Genomic DNA, 22,023 nt, shown 5'->3' with positions numbered 1-22,023 from the left:
GCGGAACTCGTACGATAAGGGAAATCGAAGTAATATGGACGCTGAGGGGGAACGCGTGCACCATTGTTTTCGAGCTTGCGATAGCTGTTGACAATACTATGACAGCGGATGAACGCTATGTTATTCTCTTGTTATCGTTCTATCGTTCAGTTCACATTTAACCTTTTCGGTAGAGGACTGTCGACCCGTGCAATAATCCCAGTGGTCGAGGCGTCGATCGACAGTTACGAATAATTTTTTAATGACAATTACAATCGTCACGCGAACCGAAAGCGTTAAGGTATTTCTCGCGATGTAATATTAACGTGTTTCTACCTAGACATTCAGTTTTTATTTATAGATTTTTTAATTTGAAGTTCGAGCAAAGATTTGGCCACGTGCAAGTAAATGTTTCTTAAAAACAATTATTCACTAATAGTCGAAACAGATATTTTACAGAGTCTTGGTATTACATTATAAGATAGTAATAATTACGAAAAACTTTCCATCGTCAAATTAAATTATAATTCCAGCATTTTTTAAACGTTTTAATGATGTCTCCCTTAATATGAATTCCACAAGGTTTCTCACAAAATACAGCGCGCGAAAAGAGATAAATAAATCATCATGGAACTCTCTAAAATGAACACGCGTTTGATATTAATTTTCACGAGGGTGCGAAACGCCTCTCATCAACGTAGGTGTCCCGCAAAGGAGATCGACATATAGGTCTGTGGAGTAATACCTAAATTAATAATTGCAAGTTCCCCGCGGTAATTATGTGTGCAGGTTCTAGTCAAACAGGTAGACGGGGGCGAGCAAGTAATTGCACTCACGTGTATGTGCCCTCTCGTGTGAACGGGTGGTAGAAACGACTTTATATACAAGGTGTCCCGCGATTCCTGATATCTTGTTCAAAAATATATATAACAATAAATACATTTTCAAGAAAATTTTGTAACTGTTCTGCTTGAAACAAATATCGAGAATTGTAACGAAACGAAGAAACTGAAAAAATTAATAAGAACGACATCGTACCGATATTTCTGTATTTCGGTTTCTATAAGGGATTTCGTTTAAAAATCTGCTGGGTTTATGGAAATTTCGAACAGTAAACAAACTGTTAACTTCACCGTTTGGCATAGAAATACAGAAATATGTCGATGAGGGTCACGAAACGTACTCCTGCGAACAATTTTCATCTGTCATCTATCATGTTTACTCTACGGTCATTTGGACGGCCCAAAGGAGTGAGTTCTGAACTTGAGGAATGCGCCATCTAACTCTGACATGGGGTGTATTTCCCGTAATGAATCCAGCTCGTACGCAGCAATACGTAGCAAGTACGTAGCAATGCAGTGGGGTAGGAAAGGGGATGGACAGCGCGAGTAGCCTCTCTGATGTAACAGGTTCGATGCATTAGTTTGCCTAAAAGGTTTGCGCCATCAGTCTCTAAATGTCCCTCTGTCGTTGCTCTATCGTCTCTCTATCTCTATCTCTCTCCCTCGTTCCTTCCCCCTGTCCCTTCCTATCTCTGTTTCTCGCGTGTCGTTTATGATCTCACTTATCCCCTGTTTCTGTTTCGTCGACGTGTCCTCCGGGGAGAAGGAGGACAAACACACCCCTGCAGCGCGCACGAGGACGGCCGGTGCTGTAAATTAAGTGCGTTGCATTAGCGGAATCCAGATGAGTTAGCGCACCGCGTTAATTCGTGCTAATGAACAGGTTATGAAAGTTTAATTGTCGGTTAGCCACCTGGAAGATCGACGGAGGAACGGGGTGGAAAGCGCAGACGAGAATTTACGGAAGTTTACAGAAATTGGAGGACTCCGTCTGGGAAACCAGAGTTTCTCTCGAGCGATATAGACTGGCTAATCTGCAAAGGGAACCTGGCATTTTCAATCGCACGAAAACTTGTATTTACCTCTTACGTGCATACGCTACCTGCTATTTTCTGTGCAGTTTAAACTTTTATAACGCACGCATCGATAACTAATAAGAAATTAAACGTTGTTTCCGCGACGATACCTAGCCAACACCATTTCTGAACATACGAAATCTTTTCGAAAATATTAATCGTTGCATTGAAATTTTGACATCAAGGTCCACGAATAGAATTTAAGTAAATTGAATCTGATAAGCATAGAATGTTGATACTGGTTGTTCCAAGATTTTCCAATCGATATGTTCTACCAGTAGAGGCAAATAAAAACTATTATCTGCCCGTAGGCGCGCAAATATTTCGTGTATGTGTTATTAAATTTCAAGAAAAACGTGAAATATGGGAGAAACTGATGTAGACTTGCGCTTAAGATTAGTATGGCACATAGTTCGAATAGATCAACTATATTTATCTAATTTGTTTATGCAGGCCGTGCTTATTATCTGAGATCGTTGAAAGTGATCATGTGTAAAAGGCATTCGATAGAAGTGTTGTGCAATGTGCTTTCTATTAGACTCGTTATTTTATATTATCGATCGACCTCTAGCAGTTGCTTACACGACTAGTTATTCCGTGATTAGTGATCGCGATTTGCGGCCGAGGCAATCACTTGGATACCCTGGTATACCTTGTGCCATTCTTTGCTTTCTCGTTGTATTTTTCTTCGCGATATCGGCGCATGAACTATGCGTCTCAACTATGCGTCTATGCGCACGCAAATAGGAATAATAAATGTAGCGAAAGGTAAATGCAACGCTTAACGTGTTTTCCAGAAGAGGATGTAAACGAACGAGGAATACCATTTAAATTTGGTATGCTTTCCAAATAATCGAACTGTAAACTGTCTAATTTTTTAAGTGAATTTACATTAAAGTCAGCTATGCTGTACTTTCACACTCAAAGGAATTGTATAGATCTCAATCATCCGTATTAAATTATCTAAATTTTTGAAAGTAATAAGCAAAATAAAAAGACAATAAAAAAGCTGTAATACCTTGTATATTTGTATACTTTATATACGAATCGTTTTGACTTTATTTTAATGGATTTTGCAAATAAATTTTGTTTGTAATAAAGTGTTCGCGTATTCTGCTATTAAGAGTTTAAGTCTGGTGATTGTGGAGGAGTAGACAGCATTCTTGGACAGTTATATAGCAACCATTCTTGTACTATCCTTGATCTATGCTTAGGATCGTTATCTTGATAAAAATGTCTAAAATACCTATTTCTTCATAGCTTTGCTTCAAATTATTTTCCAGAACATTTACACATATCATTCTATCCATAGTTTCCGCGATAAAATGTTTAAAAATTTAAACTACCTATTGCTTAATTTAAAAAAATGTTACAACTCTTTTATTGTCTTTAATTTAGTTGTTTCTATATAATGTGTTTCGCATTTATCGACCGCTACTATTTTCTACCTTTTCAAAAGGACGATTTCGTCGATGTTCTTCGACTATTCGCCGCGCGACGACAGTAATTCACGTTCTCCAATTTGCATTATAATTTGCATCTCTCGCTGTGAAAGCAAGCAATGAGTTTTCGAGAGAAACAACCAGAGCTCCTCAATCTTGCCTTTACCACTATGAATCCTAGACAGTGGAGGCTCTGTGCGTTCCCGCCGTTTCTGGTTGGTTTCACTTCTCAGGATTTCCTGTTTCCTGCATCGCGGATGACCCTATGAATGAGCTGCAGTTGCACGTCACTGTTGCAGCTGCAGCTCCTCCATGCTCGCGATGCGGATCGCGAACCATAACCGCGTAATACGAGGGGAAAGACAGAAAATTAACGAACGCGTCATATGGAGCTTTAAAAAAGAAAAGGAAATGTCGAATTTAAAAAATAATTAACCTGCTTGTGGATGCAAAACAATTTGTCGATGGTTTAATCTAAACGAGTAGTTTTTGTTAAGATGTTTTCGTATGACATCGACCTTGTTTACTATATAAGATAATGATAATAAGTCCGGAATAAATTTTGTAAATCGAAGAACACACGTACAAAGGGTTGTCCGATGCAGTAGACGCAATAAAAATTTTAAAGTTAAATCCTCCTTCGCTCGCTGAATCGTTTTTCATACCGCGAATTTAGTTCAACACACACGTCGTTCGAGGAAACACAAACGTGGCGTAGCACAACTGGATGGACTAATTAAAACAAATAGCTCGATGAAAATTAGGTTTAACGAGCGCTTCGTTTCAACGGAGTGTAGAAAAGACCGATGAAAGGAAGCAGTAGAACGCACAAGTAAAAACTACAAGATAGCACTTTTCTGTAATCCTAAAGGTCTCATTCAGCGCCGACCTTCTTTGAACCTCGCTCACAGCTGTCGACTCGCAACAGTAATTAGCAGATTAATTAATTAATTGCTCGGCTTTTCGGTGCCGCGTGAAGCTCATTCACGCTTCGAGATTGCTACGGATATTATTCAAGCTAGCGAAGAATAAATATGGCGAGAGTTACGAAATGCTGATCGGTTTGGATTTGAAGAAGAAGCTATATTTATGAGAAACTATATGAAAAGGATCGTAGTCAATTTGCTCCTATTATTTACTATGTGATTAATAATTGTATTACCCAACTATGAGTGATACGATTAATAATTACACGTTAAATAACATTGATTGCCCGAGTTTCAACGCGAGGAGGTTGTCGCGAACGGAGACCCGCCCTAACCGATTTCTAATCACCCTCTATTAATACAGATTTCTGGTTTTTACCCACAATATTTTTGTACACCCTATACCTATAAGCAAAGATGGTTTTACGCGAACGTGTAAACATGTCAAGCCGATGAATTTTTCCCTAAATTATTATTCTTTTATCGTCACAAATATGTTTTATTAAATGCACGTCTTTGAGTTTCATGAAATTATCCTTCACTATGCCAAGCACGTTTCTTTATTGACAGACACGTTCCTCGATGGGAAATACAAACAATCCTTTACTATTCTTCGATGTTGGTACAGGGGTTGGTGGATAACTTATTACGCAAACTTCGTCGATCCTCAAGGGTTCAACCCACTGACGTGAAAAGACGTGAAGAATTTCTTTCGAACACAATACAAGTAGAAATCTCCATATTCGAAAAACATTTCTCTCGCGTTTTCTTCCAAATATTTCACAATAATTTCTCGTTTTTCTTAGTATTCGTTAATTTGTATCATTTCCATATAATCTTTGCTATCAATATCGTAGACGACAGAAAGAAATTGTACAGGAAAATTTTGTTTAACACGATCTAGATATTTGTTTTTTTTTTTAAACAGAACTTACTGATTCATGAATCGATTCATTTTATTTAAATTCAATGTTCCGTCGCTCTTGTTAGAAAATCCGTTATACGAGTCTACTATCGTTAATAACGTTTAAGTAAATAATTGTTTGCGGTGTGCTATCATTCTGTTTCGCGCTGTGTAAACAGGAGTTAGTGCCCTAAGGTCCTCCCGAGATTCCCAGAAAAGTTCTTTTTTCGGGAGTACAAAATTCCCGGCAGATATTTGATCTCGACACATTTAATCTTGCGAGGAATTCGGCACAAGGAACCTGTTTTTTTCTCCTCCCTTTCGTGCGGGTTTCTTTCTTTCCTGACCCACGTCAAGGCGCGTCCGATTTCGAAGACTTTTGGGGGATTTTCTCGGCCCAACTGTTCCCGAATGACGTCATTAGAAAATAAGATAAACCTCAAACGACGCACGGCTTTTCCAAAGATAGAGAATTTTACCTTTCGCGAATAATCTATTTAAACTGAACACGATCTAATGAATATTCAAGATTTAACGTTGAGTTTGAAAAAATAGTGTTACAGCGACGTGAGAGTAAACTGCACGAGTATCAAAAAAATTACTGGAAAGCAATCAAGTGTAAATTAGAACTTCTTACGAATTATTTTGTTTTTCCACTTTGAAGCTTGTCAAAATTTTTATATAATTTTACTAAAGCTCTGCCAACAATCCGGATTACTCTGCTCTTGGAAAATGCCAACAGAAAAATCGAATCGTATTTTTCTATATGGAATAGGATCGCATCAAGGTTGTCCAGATGGCGGAGAAAGGATCCGTGGCGCCATTGATGAGCCACAATTACGGTAAATCTATGCGTTTTTACCCTAGAAGCTGATGGAAGGCTAACCGCGCTGTAACGAATTAAAAAAATACACTTTTTCTTCAGGCACTAGTATGCACATATATTGCGGGCATTGCATAAGGATTCTGTATTTATTAACAATCAAATGCTATGTTACAAAGTGAAAAAGTAATAAATACAGATATATACTGTTTCGTAACACGCGGAAATATTATGCACAGTCTAACAGGTTTATTATACAGAGTGTTTGGCCATCCCCGGGAAAAATTTTAATGGGGGATTCTAGAGGCCAAAATAAGACGAAAATCAAGAATACCAATTTGTTGATGGAGGCTTTGTTAAAGAGTTATTAACATTTGAAGTTCCGCCAGTATTGAATTTTTTTCTCGAAAGTAATTGATCCCCGCAACCGAAAATAATTTTTCCAAAACGATTTGTAATTTTTTAATTTAATTGTTAATTCCTTTTTAACAAAGCCTCCATCAACAAATTGGTATTCTTGATTTTCGTCTTATTTTGGCCTCTAGAATCCCTCATTAAAATTTTTCCCAGGTGTGGCCGAACACCCTGTATACAAAGTATATTAACGTTATTGTTCGTTTAAGAATTATCTGGCTACCAGGTTAAAATGTGGTAGTGCACTGTCAGGCGTGCACCATATTCGACGTAAAACGTCGAGTGGAAATTTTTCCACTAGTTCATTCAATTAACCGCTCAAGAAATTGACATAAGATTGACCTGTTAATCTCGCGCCAAGAAAACCCGATCTGATTAAATTATTGTCAGTCATTCTTTCCCATGCATTTACACCGAATTGGTGTCCGTGATTTGTGAAAATTTATTATTATATTTCTGATGAACACAACTCCTTTCGTTCGAGCTTTCAAAAAATAAGATCAACGATACAAGTTACTAAAACGCATTGTAACTCGAGAACAAGATCAAATCGGATATACGTTTATGTTAAAACGCAGAAATTTAAGTACTGATCACATCTATCATGTTCGTATACTAATACGTATTGTCTTGCCGAGACTTATATCGTTTAAAAGCAACAAATCGAACCCTGAAAGCGTTTTCCACGTTCTCGATTCGATTCGTCGTGGTCCTGTAAAATTTTCGGTAAACTTTCTTCCGCCATTTGGCAGTCGAGGAAGGAAAAACGAGCGACTTCGTTCGAGTTTCAGTGGCGGTCATTGCGCAAGCCACGCACTCGAATGGATTGATGCCTATTACGAAGCGGCATAAGGCGTTCGCTTTCATTAAGGAAAGTATTTCTGCTTCGAAGAAGGCCCATAAAGGGCCGTCTCGTCGCGCTTCGCTTTTCGTTGTCGCTCTCGTTCCTCCGTTAATCGTCTCGACGCTTTCGAAATATATCGCGCGGCGACGGTGACGCGACTGGAAAATTTCTAAAATATCATTCAGCCTTCTGAGAACCCGTGATCGCAACAGCGACCTAATTCTGAGCATAACGAAAAGGTAATTATGAGAAACAGAACGGCTGCTATGAACACGAATAATCGAGGCACACAAATTTTTGTTAGAAGAAACGTGTCTTGTCGCGCCTTTACCATATTCGATACTTCGACGTCGCTTTACTGTTGAATGACCGGAATAAAATGACTTCGCGACGAATGATTAATGTAATACAAGTGGTTATAGTATTAGTTGGCGTAGACTCCAGGACAAAAAGATAGCACATCTTATAATTTTTCTCGTTTGGTATTATCAACTGAAAGAAATGAATATTTTAATATGTTCACATCTATGGGCATGCTTATGCAGGGTGTTCGACCACCCCTGAGAAAAATTTTAATGGGAGATTCTAGAGGCCAAAATAAGACGAAAATCAAGAATATCAATTTCTCGATTGAGACTTCATTAAAAAGTAATTAACAATTAAATTCAAAAATTTCAAATCGTTCTGGAAAAATTATTTTCAGTTGCAGGACTTAATTACAATCATTTTTGGTGAATAGACATATCCCCGAAATCCTACCCACTTTCTAGAAAAAAATTCGAGAAGGTGTGAAATATTTCAATGGGAAAAAAAAATTTCAAATCGTTTTGGAAAAGTTATTTTTAGTTGCGGGGGTCAATTACTGGTCGTCCACGAAGTTTAAGTACTCGCGAAAGACGTGCAATATTGAGAATAGGCAGTCTGAAAATATATGCATACAAAAAGCTGAATTTGTAATGTTTAATAAACAGAAATTACAATAATTTGGAAGTGTGCTATCTTTTTGTCCCGAAGTTTATCTGTATAAAATTAAACTTTTGTTTAATATGCAATTTTTGCGAACGACAGGGTTTAGAATTGTACGACTAATTAATACTTAATAAAAATACCACGGTACAGTAAGGTTATCAAACAATTTACTATACTTTACAGTCACGGGTGACGTTTGTAAATAGATGCAACAAATTGCCGACACTTTCTCTATTCGTTTGTTTAACATTTTGCGACCTCATAACTTCACTTCGCTGTTGATTAAATTCAGATAAAGATTTGTGACAGTCACGGTAATTTAATCAATCTTCGAAAAGAACGACCGATGGCAAGTCAAGTATCCAGCGAGCAATCAGTAAACGAAAATGACGATATTGAATTGAGAAAACTTCGTGAGAAAGCAAAAATTGCTAGTATTTATCACAGTGGTAAAGAAAAATTCCAGAGGAACCCGAATCTGTCCCACGTCGTTCATGCCAGCTTACACTGTTTTCAATTTGTAAGGAATTACACAGTACCAATGTCAAATTATTATGTTTCTTTGTCCGTAGCGTAACCCTTAATTTTACTAAAATTCATTCGAATAACGACCAGTTTCATTTTCATTGTACGAACGATATTTCGTGACAGAAAAGAGTGTCACGGAAACTTGGATGAAACGACACGAGCGAGGAATTTGAAAATATTTACGAAACGTGATCGCGTTTCTCACAATAACGCAAATATGTTTTGGTGACTCAGTCCCTTCCTTCTTTGCGACGGTTAACGTTGTCGCCGATCCAATTTCGCTAGCCGCGTGTTCGCGAATTATTTAGATCGGTGCGTACAGTGTTCAGTTGTCCCAGCAGGAAGTGAATCCGAGACACGCGTTAATATCTTCGCGATTGCAGTTCCGTGACCCAATTCTACGGAGCAATTTAGCGAAATATTGCCCGGATGATTCAATGACGGTCTAAGAATCGCGAGGGGTTCCGTTGCTTTTATTATGTAATCGGACACGAGATCTCGACATGCATCCAAGTGAATTACGTAAACGCGCGTGTCAGTGAGTAATTTCTTTTTTCTTTATCAATTTGCAACTCTTTAAGACTTCGAAAAAGATTGCGTTTCGGTGCACGATTACGTCTGTTCCAATTTTTCGTCCGCCTTTTAATAGGAACGCTAAGCAAAACGATTGTTATATCAGTCATGCTACTATTATTGTCCTTCTAGCGATGTTTTTTTGGTAAATCTGTTCTGAAATAATTATCATCTTTCTAAACAGAAATGAATTATTTCTTTTGATCTTTGACTACTAGTATTTGTTATTGACCTTTATGCGTTTCCATTTTTATTTCTTTAACACTAGATTTACGGATGTTGATTATATACCTATTTTTACTGAAATGAGCCAATTTGATACAACAAAATTCAAGTTGTTTGCAAAAAGAAATAGTTCCAAATCAATTTAAATGAAAGATTTATTATTAAAAATTTCATTGAAAACGTTTCTTACGTATACACTGCGTTTTTTAAATACATTTAGCAAAAGAAATTTTTTCTGATTTTTTCCAAGATGGCAACCCTACGTAATTAGTTCACACGCGATGTATTAAACGGAATGACGAAAAAGGTGGGTAAATAAGACACTTTTTGACCCCAGCTAACTAATAAATTGACAAGATTGAACATGAATGTTTACGCGTAATTGTATGTTATTAAAAAATAATATTCAAGTTTTTTATATACATGGTGTTCGGCCACCCCTGGGAAAAATTTTAATGGGAGATTCTAGAGGCCAAAGTAAGACGAAAATCAAGAATACCAATTTGTTGATGGAGGCTTCGTTAAAAAGTTATTAACATTTCAAGTTCCGCCAGTACTGAATTTTTTTCTCGAAAATGCGCAGGATTTTGGGGGTATGTCTATTCACCAAAAATGATTGTACTTGATCTTCGCAACCGAAAATAATTTTTTTAGAACGATTTGAAAAATTTTTTTTTCGTCGAAAAATTTCACACCTTCTCGAATTTTTTTCTAGAAAGTGGGTAGGATTTCGGGGGTATGTGTAAAGACCAAAAATGATTATAATTGACCCCCGCAACTGAAAATAATTTTTTTTAAATAATTTGAAAAATTTTTTTTTCGCCGAAAAATTTCAACTCCTATCCGATTTTTTTTCTCGAAAGTGGATTGGATTTTGGAGGTATGTGTAAAGACCAAAAATGATTGTAATTGACCCCCGCAACCGAAAATAATTTTTCCAGAACGATTTGAAATTTTTTAATTTAGTTATTAATAACTTTTTAACAAATTCTCAGTCAAGAAATTGATATTCTTGAATTTCGTCTTATTTTGGCCTCTAGAGTCCCCCATTAAAATTTTTCCCAGGGGTGGCCGAACACCCTGTATAGCAACAAAATTCTAAATGAGTCAAATTGGCTCAGTCCGTAAATCTAGTGTTAAATAGTTTCATAATTTTAAGAAATTTGTATAGATGATTGCCCTGTCCATAGAAATATTTCACCATGTGCATCATTACGTGAACAAGAATCTTCATGAGAAAGATGAATCCGTTCCCCAATTGCCTGAAGAGAGAAACCCAATTTTCTTCGTCTACCCAATTTGTATGATTGCGAGCATCGTCTTCGCGATTATGTGGCTTTTCACGAAGATCTTTATGAAGAGGCCCCAAATTGTGAGTACTTTTCATTTCTATCGTCGAATTTAATACCATTTCTACGAAAAGGGTCAAAAGCATTCTAATTTGAAATAATTTTCAAAGTTCAAACATTTTTCCTCGATAATATGACATTAAAAATGACAATTCACATTGACAATTATTGCTACAGTTCTACCTAATATATTGTTAAAATCACGGAATCGAACTACGACAATTTGGAAAGAAGGCAGATGAAATTTATCTCCTTTAACTTCGTACACAATTACGTATTCCTATTTTGAAATGATAAAGCAAAGAACGCTAGGTCACTTGGAAGCGTGATCGATAGAGATTTCTATTTCGAGCGAAGACCGAAAATCACGTGCAATGACACACCCATAGGCAGGAGGGGCACTACAAATGTTCATTTTGTAGCCATTAAAACGTTTTTTTATGCGTGATAAGATAAGAACACATCTCTCTTAGACAAGAATACTTTCTCCAACGTATTTAGCCCTAAAACATCAACGAGAAAAAAGTTAAACCGCAGCGTGGGTGGTATACACCCAACGTCTTTTCAAAATATTTTAACACTCTTCAAACACAACAGATTTTAACAGTTAGTCTTTGCACTGACTTTACGTTACTCCTGCAACCGAAAATAATTTTTCCAGAACGATTTGAAAAATTTTTTTTCGCCAAAAAATTTAGGCACCTACCCCCTGTCGATTTTCCTTAAAAATTCGTTTTTGATTTTTAATAAATTTGTTTGATGTCCTACAGAAAAGTTGTCTAATACTTTTTTGTAGGTATCCATTAGCACTACTCCAGAAAAAAGTTTCATTGAAATATATTCGCTATAGTAGGAGTTATGGACATTTGAAAATTGGATCACTTCTATGGGGGTTTTCTTATTTTACGAGGTCAAGGATCAACTTTTCGAATATTTTTACGATTTCTACATATTCTTCATCTAAATACGCGTTGTTTGCCTTTTTAAACATTAAAATCCCCCAATCCGTTCAGAAGTTATAACGTTTTAAAGATACACATGCAGAAAGCATTTCTGCCCTCACATTAGATTTTCGATGAGTAATTTTTTTTCTCAAAAATGCGTAGAATTTCGGGGGTATGTGTAATGACCAAAAATGATTGTAATTCACCCCTGCAACCAACAATAATTTTTTTAAAACGATTTGAAATTTTTTAATTTTATCGAAAAATTTCACACCTTTTCGAATTCTTTTCTCGAAAGTGGATAGGATTTCGAATTATGTATATCCACGAAAAATGATTGTAATTGGCCCCCGTAACCAAAAATAATTTTTTCAGAATAATTTGAAATTGTTTAATAACTTTTTAACGAAGCCCTAATCTACAAATTAGTATTCTTGATTTTCGTTTTATTTTGGCATCTAGAACACCCTGTATATTATAAGAAAATTGTTCCTTTTCACGAAGAAGAAAAACGAAATTACTTTCCGGGCAACCCAATGTTTAAGTTACAGTATTTTATATTCTATACAGACTTATTACGAAATTATTTTCATAATTCCAAAATTCCCTAATCCAACTAATTGAAACGCCCCCCATGAATCAGTACAGGTCCTCATCGGATGTTTCACAGCGGCTTTTTTAATGCTACTGTCAGGAATTATGGAAATGAAGCACGTCGATATGTACATCGATCTCAACGAAGTCAGTGATGAAGATCACTTCAAACATCCCGTTTTCATCCACAATTTCGTTATGAGTTTGACGTCAATTTTTTGCATGATTATATACCTCATACAAGGTTGGATCCTACTCGACTACTGTCGTTGGGTATGTCGAAAAACATAATCGATGGAGATAATTCCTAATGAAATTAATTGGCTGAACAGCGTAACAATTCCTAAGACTTCGCTGACCTCTCTCTTTTATCTCGCGAGCATCGAAGACTGACTAAAAAAACTTCAATGAACGATCTGTTTTATTCGTATAAAAGACATTAAACTAATCTTCAGAAATCAATAACAAAAACGATCTTTTATGAGTTTTGATTTTTGTTACAGAGCAAAAACGAAGAAAGCACTAACAATATATTTAATGATTTGCAAGTTTCCGATTCTAGTGCAGACACTGACACAAGTGAGATCTTTGAATCGCGAGAAAAGGTCAGCAAGCGTGAAAGTAAAGGGAAAAAGGAAACCAGAGAACTGGATTCGATTCCCACTTTGGAAAAATTACCTTCCTTAACATCGATATCACAGACAATTAATATTGTAAGTTAGAGACCACAAGTACATTCAATATTTTAAATGTTAGTCATTAATAAATTTCCTATCGTAATTTTAATGATTATGATAGAAATCTTAATTGCACCTCTTACTTTTCATATTACTAAATACTTCAATATTTACAATTAATAATTATAGCATATGTATATATAATTTGTAACGTATTAACAACTTTCGTAAAGTTTATAATGTACATATACCATTTCATTCGTTTACCACAAAAAATTTCTTTCACAGATTTGTTGCTCATGTTCGTTCAAATTTACATAAAATTATCATCAATCAATATATCTCTCATTTTATTCGTAATTTTTAGAATGCAAAATTATACAAGGATGAACAAAATAATATATAAAGTGTATTACTACTTTCAGAGTGTCGACGAAGAGCCTGTTATTTTATATTGTTGCTTCGTTGACTGTTACAATTACATAAGACACGAATACATAACGAAAAGGCCCGTACACGAATTTCAAGTGATTCATGTAATGTAATTCTTTTTATGAAATAAAACGCTTTTTGATTAATCGCGCGAACGTGACAAGAAATAGGCAAAATCCATGTTACCGACCGCAAAATGATCCATAGATCATACGTGTTCATTGTGAAACACTTCCGTGCAAGAATCAATATTACCAATGTTAATAAAATAACGAAGCATAGGGCAGACTAAATATGTTCGATAGGGGGCTGTAGAAAACCCCCTTACCATTGCAACATTATTGATTTAGTATAGAATAAGAATTCAACGCCGTCCACGGTGAGAAATAAAACTAACTATGCCGAGAGTTACTTATTTGAATGTGTTCTAATCCTAAATCGATCTGTATTCGACGAGTGTATCTGAATTTTTGTGAGAAATTAATACACAATGAAATACTTTCGCGATTGTTACGGCAAATGGAATAGTTTCTGAAGAACGGTATGTGAAACTATAGGAAGAAGGACGCAGCCATTAGATCATATTATTTGTTATGTAATTAATTACATATTAAATAATAACCCCAGGTCTCACCGCGAGAAGGCTGCTGCGAATGGAGGACCCTCGCCCCCCATGCTCATCCTAACCACCCTCCCTTGATGAGGAATCCTAACATCTATGGATATTTTTTCTTAAGAAATGCGATCGAAATTCAATCGTTATTGAAAAGGAGAGGGCGTATTTCGTTGGGCATGCTAGTGAACTGCGATATTGGGAAGTTGTTCGAGGCGTGTATACAGGGTGTTCGGCCACCCCTGGGAAAAATTTTAATGGGGGGTTCTAGAGGCCAAAATAAGAGGAAAATCAAGAATAACAATTTGTCGATGGAGGCTTCGTTAAAAAGTTAAGTGTATAGGAATCGAGGGGTAGGTTGAGCGCTTGTGAGAGCGCGACACCTCTGGTGGCGAGCATGGGAGGCGACGCCACATATAAATTCATATTCTACTCAATCATACAATTAATAAAAGATTAATGAAAATATTTCATATATTTTCTAAAAATTATTTATTCCATTGTAAAACATTTATTTGTTATATTATAAAACGCGAGGGCAAGAAGACCCTAGCCTGTGTTAAAAATATATAACATTAGATATTATTAATCACGGATATGAAAAATACCCGCGGTCACTAAACACTAAACAAGATGGTTGGATACCAGAGGAACACAACTAACATGCGACTCACCAGTGATGAACCTCGTGAAATGTACCTTTGGGATGAGTCTATGACGATGCTGCTGCCCAGTGGAGTCATCAAAGAGGTCATCCATCAGTCAGCATGGTCCTGCTGGTTTCCAGGATTAGGTCCAGAGACTGTAAGTAGACTGCAAGAAAACAATTAGAATCTATTGTTAAAATTATAGAGATTTTTATAAGTATTTTTATAAGTATATACTTACATTGTTTGCTTGTGGAGCACCGCCCAATACTCCTCTTCAGTGATGCACTGACTCTAACCACGGTAACGAAGAGTTTTAATTGCAAAGGGAAAAGTTAGTTTATTGGGAGGTATTAAGCTACATTACCGCGACCGAAGATTGAAATCGGTGGACAAATGACTCTATTCTCGCGATTCATAAAACAAGGAGAGCCACGATGCTCTGGAAATACTTTAAAATTGCGTAAAAAACACTGGCATTATTCTCGCGTTTGCCTAACACCGTAAACGACAACGTACTCGGGTTCACTTCGTCCCGAAAAACAAACTGTTGCTACGCACAATCACTGAAGCTACCGGCCGCATTGCACGCGGCCAACAAATTTCCTGGAAATAAAACAAGGACAGGACGAAAGAAATACACGATGAGCACACCTGTGCTTTCCTATTTTCTTGCCTTTCTTAACTTAGTAATTCTCAATGGAAATACTGCTATTTTCATTAAAATGCAATAAAATACGGCAATTAATTACCATTTAATTTGCAAGTCAATCGAAATCGATTATAAAGCAAATTAAAAATTTATATATTATTTACTCTCAACACTGATATATCATAATTCCGACGAATAATAACTTGTTAAAATCATAAAAATATGTAAATAATATCTGTATAGTAAATTTTACCAATCCTTATTAGACCATTTGATGTTGGCGCCATTTGCATATTTCCAACTGTAATGGCGTCCATTGTGTGCCGGTAGCTTGCCTTTCGATTTCGAATTCCAATCAAAGATTGCAACAGAAATAAAATACAAATTAAAAGCAAATGCATTACAGTAAACATATCTAATCGTAATTAAACAATAGTTGATGTACTAGATACGTAATTTCGTTTAAGGGAGATATGAATCGACGCCGGTTGGATACTGAAGAAAACGCGCGAAACCCGATACAGTTTTTGCCACAATTCCGATTCAATTTATAGTAGAAACGTATTAATATTACACGAAAGTACCGTTAGAGAGTAGACGCGTGTAGTAATAATGATAAAATATCAACAGGTTAGAAATACGTACGTCGTTCGTAACGAAACACCGACAGGTCTCGATACGTCTTGTCACGCCAATTTTTATAATAGTAATGGCGACCTTTGTGCACAGCAACGCTCGCGAATTAGGTGGTGGGTGGTGGTACCTTCCGTTGTTTCCCGAAGCTTCAATTTCGAGAAGAAATTCCTTGACTTCGAATTTCGGAGGCTGTAACAAAAATAAAACACAAATTAAAAGTAAATGCATTACAGTAAATGTAATCAAAGAATAATTGAACTTGAGATGATATATATACGATACGTAATTTCGTTTAGAGAAATATAAAGAATCGACGCCGGTTGGATACTGAAGAAAACGTGCGAAACACGATTCAATTTTATTACAATTCCGACTCAATTTATAGTAGAAATATTAATTTTAAACGAAAGCATCGTTAGAAAGTAAACGCGAGTAGTAATAATGAGGAAATAGCAGGTTAGAGATACACACATCGGCCGCGAAACGCCGACACGTCTTGCTACGCTAATTTTTGGATTACTAATGACGAACCCTCGCTGTACCTTGACTTTAGGACCACATTGATGAATAAGAAGATTCTTCAATTCCTTCGCAATATTCACTTCGAGTAATTATGATTCACAATGTTACATTTCTCTCGCGTAGAGTGCGTACACGAGACGACGAATGTTTCTATTCGATTATCGATCAAAGGATATTCTTGCTGTTCTTCTAACAAAACGAACAAATTTGATCGATAATGATAATCGGTTGCAAAGTTGGACTAAGCACAGATCTGTCGACACTTCCCATCTCGTAACATTCACCGTACCTACTTTACACATTTTGAAATAAATATACTTTTTATTATCAATAGACTAATCATGAATTAGGTATGATTTACACAACCGATTCAATAAAAGTTTATGTTCTAACGAACAGGAATACTAACCACATAAAACATCAGCTGTTTTACGGCGCACTCTATGTTTAAGAATAATGACTCTAAGAAACGTACTTAACCCTATCATCGATGTCGGTAACGTCAGCAAATTCACGAATTTTGTTTCTGATATGATATCGACAAAAGTTTTGATCAAAGATTATTTACGCATTGCACGGTCGCATGATTCTAAAGACAAGATACTATTGCCACAGACGAGGTATAGGAGTAGACTTTTTATTTCATCTTATGGACTTTCGTGGCCCAATCTGACTGCCATACCGACCTGAAAATTCGGAGGTGATTTTAACGACCTCTTCTCATGGATGGCGGTCAGTTGAGAAACTCACTGTATCAGTGAAGCACAGGCTAGTTGTGTGTAAATTCATATGAGTTGATAAGTACGATATTATTCGTGATTCTTTGATTAGTTAAAGTTGTAAATAATTTTCATGTAATCATCGAAGTGAATAATGTTAACAAGAAGAAGAAAAAAGAAACCCGATAGGAAAAGCACACGTGTGCTTGTTGTATTTCTTGTCTCCTGTTTTTCCAGGAAATTTATGATATAATCAGACCTTGTTGTTTCTAAAGACAACAAGCCAACCACGAGCAGATAATATGAGTAATCCGTTAAAAACTTATGTAAATAAAAAAAGGGTAACTTTTAATTGTATTACAAGGGAAGTAACTGTGGCGGTACAGTTCACAATCATTTTAAAAACCCTTTCTGTTTTTCCACGGCAACCGCGATTCGTTACAAAGATTCCAAGCAATTATCACGTTTCTGTTATTGAATATTTGATGGAAATATACTATACACAGTAATAAATAGTATCAGAAGGGAGACGTTACAGTACAGCAGTGTATGCATTTGTATTCGATGCGTCATCTAGTGTAGAACACAACTAGATGGCAGTAGAATCGTTGATATAATAACAATAGTGCATTTTTTTTATTATAAAAATAAGCTTTGGACTAAGTTTACTAAATAGACGGACGTATATAGTTTCAAGTTAATATATATTATGCTTAACATGATGTGTAACCATGTTCTTGCGCATAGAAAAGTAGAAATTACGAATATCTATAATTGTCGGATATTTAAACGGAAGAATTTGCAATTCTACATATTTGTTTACTTTTGATTTGTTTACTTTTGCACTCAACGGGCTCCTTTTTCGATTCTTACAATGTTGTCATGTTCCGTTTGATTTTTTTGTAACAATAGTAATTTCGCTGACTGTTTAACGGTTTTAATTGCGTTTCGGACGATTGTGTATGGCCGACCTCGCCAGCGTGCATTTCGTAGAAAATGCAATGAGCATTCTGTTTGATGTACTTTCGTGTAATTTTATCAGTGAATTTAGTTAAAACCATCTACCGTGTAACCCAGGTTCGAGTGTTGTTCCTTTCAAATAAACACAATGAGTATTTTGCACGTTTCCGATGTATATTTGGAAGAAGAAACACCGGCGTTGGGTAAAGAAAGAAATTTGGAAGATTTATTGTGTATGCTATCCGAGGTATAATGCCACTCATATGATTATTCGCATTTACATAAAATTCTATTAATGAAATTCTTTTGTTCATATAGGAATTGGATGCTTTAGGGATTGAACCAGTGACAATGAATGTTAGTAATGAGTCTCCTCTTCAGGCACTAGTTGATGTGTCCATGAAATTAGTCGATGCATCCTGGAAGTTAATTCATAAACACAGATTACAGTTGAAAAAGTATGATCAACTCAACGACGTTTATTCGAAGATCTCAAATGATAATTATAATCTTAAGGTAAGTCTTTATTATTTTGTTTAACCTTAGTGGTATAATGTTGCTTCCTTTCTTGTTACAAGCTACTTTGGTACATAAAAAGGATAGGTGTTACAGGCAAAAGGTAGTTGGTCCGAACAACTATCTCTTAGTTGCTAATGTAGACGTATGTACGCTGTATGTGAACCTATTTCTATTTTAGAATCGCGTCAAGGCATCAAGAGAAGCATTAGAAAAGCAGAATAGTACCTTGAGTCAAACTCTGGAAAGAGAGAGAAGATCAAAGGAAGAAATTCGGAAATTAACATGCGAGCATAAATGTCTAAAAGAAGAGGTAAGAACAATGTACTCATGTCTCTCTTTGCTTTTATATTTCTGTACCCTTTGATCGTGTGTCTTTGTGGCAACTGACGTCGTGTCGTTTCAGACAGTCAAGTTGGGAAAATTATTACGGTCAAAGGAGGATCAACACGAACACGAACTGCGACGCGTTGCACGAACTAGGGACAAATATCGAGATCAATTGGAGAAGATGATGGGCTGCCGCGAAACGAAAGGCGAGAGAAAAGTACGAATGGGTCGTGACGAAGGACGTTCTACCGGTTACGAGGAAACTATTCTTCGCTTGGAGGAAAATAATAGAAGCATGATCGAAGAGATAGGTCGTTTAAGAGAAGCGTTAGCCCTCTGCTCCACCTCTGCTAACTCTCTGGTCGATTCCCGCATCGATCAGCCATTTGGATCGATATGAAAATAAGGACTTACCGGTATTTTTACATATCAATAAGTTAGTAGCAGTCTCTCAATTCCCGAAATTGATATACATAATCATTTGGGTTTCGATGTCATAACCATCTCAGTATTATATCAGTTTCGGTATAGGAGATTACCGATAAGTTACCGCTAAATATAAACAAATATACCGGTATTTTCGTCATAGGTCCCTACACAGAAGCGTAATAGAGGCCATAAATCGCAATGATTCAATGTACGATTGTTCCAAATCAGTCTGTTTAAATTCAAATACAATGTATTTCATTTGTTATAAAATTTCAATTTTAGTCTTTATTTACAATATCTTTTTAAGGTTAATTTGTCGCAGTACACTTTACAATTATTGTTCAAATAATTTAAATTATCGTACAAAAAATTGTTGCGTTTATGGCCCAAATAAGATACAGATTTAAACGAGATGGAGAAGCTAACGAAACGTTCGACGCTTCTATCGAAATAGCTAAGAAATTGTCGATGACTGAACGGTTAGCAGCAACAGAAATTTAAAGGCGAACGTTAAAAGAATGAAAATGGCCGCGTTCTGCGTACTCCGAGCACTACTTTTCGGGCATTTGCAATCACCGGCTATGCATATTGTGTTATTTTGATTGGGAAATCGATTCGTAACGCGGTCCCTTTTCGTATAAACTATCTCGGTAGGTAGTCGATTGCCCATACTCTCGATCCTGTTCGACGAAAGTCTCATAGAACTTTTACCATCCGCGCAAGTGTCGTGTATTTGAATGCTGATCGTGGCGACCACGTTCACACTGGCATTCGAGAAGACGCAATCTTTGATAAAAATCTGAACGCCTTCGATCAACAAATGACCCGGTTTCTGTAGCTGAAATGTTGAACTAAGGATCCACACTTTCGTAAAGTACGAGAAATTCAGCGAACCCGTAACGTTTTGGAACACGCTGTTCTCTATGTGTAGCGTGTTGCTCTTCTCAAAAAAATTTAGCCAGTCGATGTGTCCGATCGTAACGTTGATCATCGAGAAGTCGTTTATCGCGATGTGGGCGAATGGTTCCTCGAAACGATCGATTCGCGTGTTCTCGATCCGCAGAGTGTCGATGCTGTTCGGATGGAGGAACGTGTCGTGCGCGATCAAAGGTATCCGCCGTATGTTGGACAACTTCAGCAGCTTCATTGTCTTCGACGGTACAGCTAGTTCGAATACCAAGCTCTCACTGATATTTTGCACGATTATTTCTGTTATTTGATCCGCCCCTATGATACTGGTGAGGTGTAGATTCGCAGACCTGCAGGAACTGATTTGCAGGTTCGTCACGTTCTTGTAGTCGTATTTCTTGGACAGGAACAATTCCTGAAAAATAACATATTCTTTAGCAAGCGCGACTAAAAGACAAAGGTTGCGACCAGGACCTCTCATGGAACGAAGGAGATCCTGGTCTTACCTTTTACAGATCCTTATAAGGAAAGTGCAAGACCTTGGGGACGTCGATTTAATTGTAACTTTGTATACTGATAGATTTCATTATCCTTTTTTGCAAAAATATAACGTTATAAAGTTATAAATATTTTTCTAGTTATTCCTATATTTGAAGCTTTTAAGGCTTTTAAGTATTTCCATGTATAGAGATTTTTTCGTAACACTTTTATTATGCTTGTAATTTTCATCTTTAATAATTATCTACGTTGGTACATTCGAGGCTCTGTTAATTTCCCTTTGAAATAAGTCTCTCTCTACACTTACCTCGTTTCCGGTGCAGCGACACGCAACTCTCGTTTTATCGTAAAGTTTACACTGTTCACTGATGCTGTTTGCCGTCGCGAGTAGCGCTAAGCAACTGGCCAATATCAGCGTCGTCTTCATTTGTTGCTCTTTCTTCTACTTGTACGAACACGTTTTCAACAATCTGGTTTTCCTCCCGCCACGAACGATTCCGTCGATTCGCCCAAAATCTACGTTCGACTCGTCGGAATGGAAGCGACGAAAAACAACGTCAGGCCCGTGTGCATCGTGTAACGAAAGAAAAAGTCGCGCTGCCGTTGCGGATGACTGGCACCGAATAAAAATCGTTTGCGATCATCGAGATTAAGATGGACAGTTGTTCGGTGCCGCTTTTATATTAAGTGACATTCGCATTGCTCGATCGCGACGCGTTTCATCCAATAAATTGGCCGGTAGATGGACGTGAATCGGTTCGGTGAACTTGTGTTAGTTGATGGCGGTTGGGATCGTCCTGTCGGGTATTCTGAGTACACGAGTACACGTTTACCTATTTACACTCACTGCTCCGATCGTAGCAGTGTTCAATTGCGCGTTCGATCGTGATACGTCCGGGCAATTCCACGCCGGAAAAGCATGGCGTGAATACACCGGAACTGCTATGTCATAGAAACACAAAGAGGTTTGCCGCTACAATAAACCGCAGCCTTCGATGAACCATTGCTTTTAGCGGTTTCTTATCCTTCGTTGGCTCTGTTCTCCATCCAT

At 36.8% G+C, this 22,023-nt stretch overlaps 3 protein-coding genes across 4 annotated transcripts; 2 read left to right on the top strand and 1 right to left on the bottom strand.

The window, feature by feature from the left end:
• The first annotated feature begins 8,565 nt into the window (after positions 1 to 8,565).
• Positions 8,566 to 13,654, top strand: LOC143346049 (uncharacterized). Its single transcript, XM_076773789.1, has 5 exons — positions 8,566 to 8,739; positions 10,717 to 10,917; positions 12,487 to 12,705; positions 12,936 to 13,145; positions 13,535 to 13,654. The coding sequence occupies exons 1-5, from the start codon at positions 8,566 to 8,568 to the stop codon at positions 13,652 to 13,654; spliced, it is 924 nt and encodes a 307-aa protein (XP_076629904.1).
• Positions 13,655 to 18,406: 4,752 nt separating this feature from the next.
• Positions 18,407 to 21,101, top strand: LOC143346066 (uncharacterized). Of its 2 annotated transcripts, XM_076773814.1 has the most exons (5): positions 18,407 to 18,537; positions 18,609 to 18,806; positions 18,988 to 19,119; positions 19,213 to 19,552; positions 19,726 to 21,101. In XM_076773814.1, the coding sequence occupies exons 1-4, from the start codon at positions 18,439 to 18,441 to the stop codon at positions 19,534 to 19,536; spliced, it is 753 nt and encodes a 250-aa protein (XP_076629929.1). In that variant the 5' UTR covers positions 18,407 to 18,438; the 3' UTR covers positions 19,537 to 19,552; positions 19,726 to 21,101. The 2 variants fall into 2 exon arrangements, with proteins under 2 accessions (XP_076629929.1, XP_076629928.1); XM_076773813.1 differs by having other exon boundaries at positions 19,213 to 21,101.
• LOC143346065 (uncharacterized) lies at positions 20,020 to 21,975 on the bottom strand. Its single transcript, XM_076773812.1, has 2 exons — positions 21,280 to 21,975; positions 20,020 to 20,889 (listed from the first exon to the last, which is right to left on the bottom strand). Exons 1-2 carry the CDS (start codon positions 21,397 to 21,399, stop codon positions 20,020 to 20,022), a joined length of 990 nt encoding a protein of 329 aa, XP_076629927.1. The 5' UTR covers positions 21,400 to 21,975.
• Positions 21,976 to 22,023: the final 48 nt, after the last annotated feature.

The sequence above is a fragment of the Colletes latitarsis genome, chromosome 10 (assembly GCF_051014445.1).
Source record: "Colletes latitarsis isolate SP2378_abdomen chromosome 10, iyColLati1, whole genome shotgun sequence".
Taxonomy (NCBI): domain Eukaryota; kingdom Metazoa; phylum Arthropoda; class Insecta; order Hymenoptera; family Colletidae; genus Colletes; species Colletes latitarsis.
Note: the sequence above shows the minus strand (reverse complement) of the source record. Positions and strands in the feature narration are given on the sequence as shown.

Coding starts and splice junctions, on each gene's coding strand:
- LOC143346049 (XM_076773789.1), top strand. CDS start 8,566: ATGGCAAGTCAAGTATCCAGCGAGCAATCAGTAAACGAAAATGACGAT. Junction 10,918..12,486: donor TTATGAAGAGGCCCCAAATT/GTGAGTACTTTT, acceptor GAATCAGTACAG/GTCCTCATCGGATGTTTCAC. Junction 13,146..13,534: donor TATCACAGACAATTAATATT/GTAAGTTAGAGA, acceptor TACTACTTTCAG/AGTGTCGACGAAGAGCCTGT.
- LOC143346066 (XM_076773814.1), top strand. CDS start 18,439: ATGAGTATTTTGCACGTTTCCGATGTATATTTGGAAGAAGAAACACCG. Junction 18,538..18,608: donor TATTGTGTATGCTATCCGAG/GTATAATGCCAC, acceptor TTGTTCATATAG/GAATTGGATGCTTTAGGGAT. Junction 18,807..18,987: donor ATGATAATTATAATCTTAAG/GTAAGTCTTTAT, acceptor TTTCTATTTTAG/AATCGCGTCAAGGCATCAAG.
- LOC143346065 (XM_076773812.1), bottom strand. CDS start 21,399: ATGAAGACGACGCTGATATTGGCCAGTTGCTTAGCGCTACTCGCGACG. Junction 20,890..21,279: donor GTCGCTGCACCGGAAACGAG/GTAAGTGTAGAG, acceptor GTTATTTTTCAG/GAATTGTTCCTGTCCAAGAA.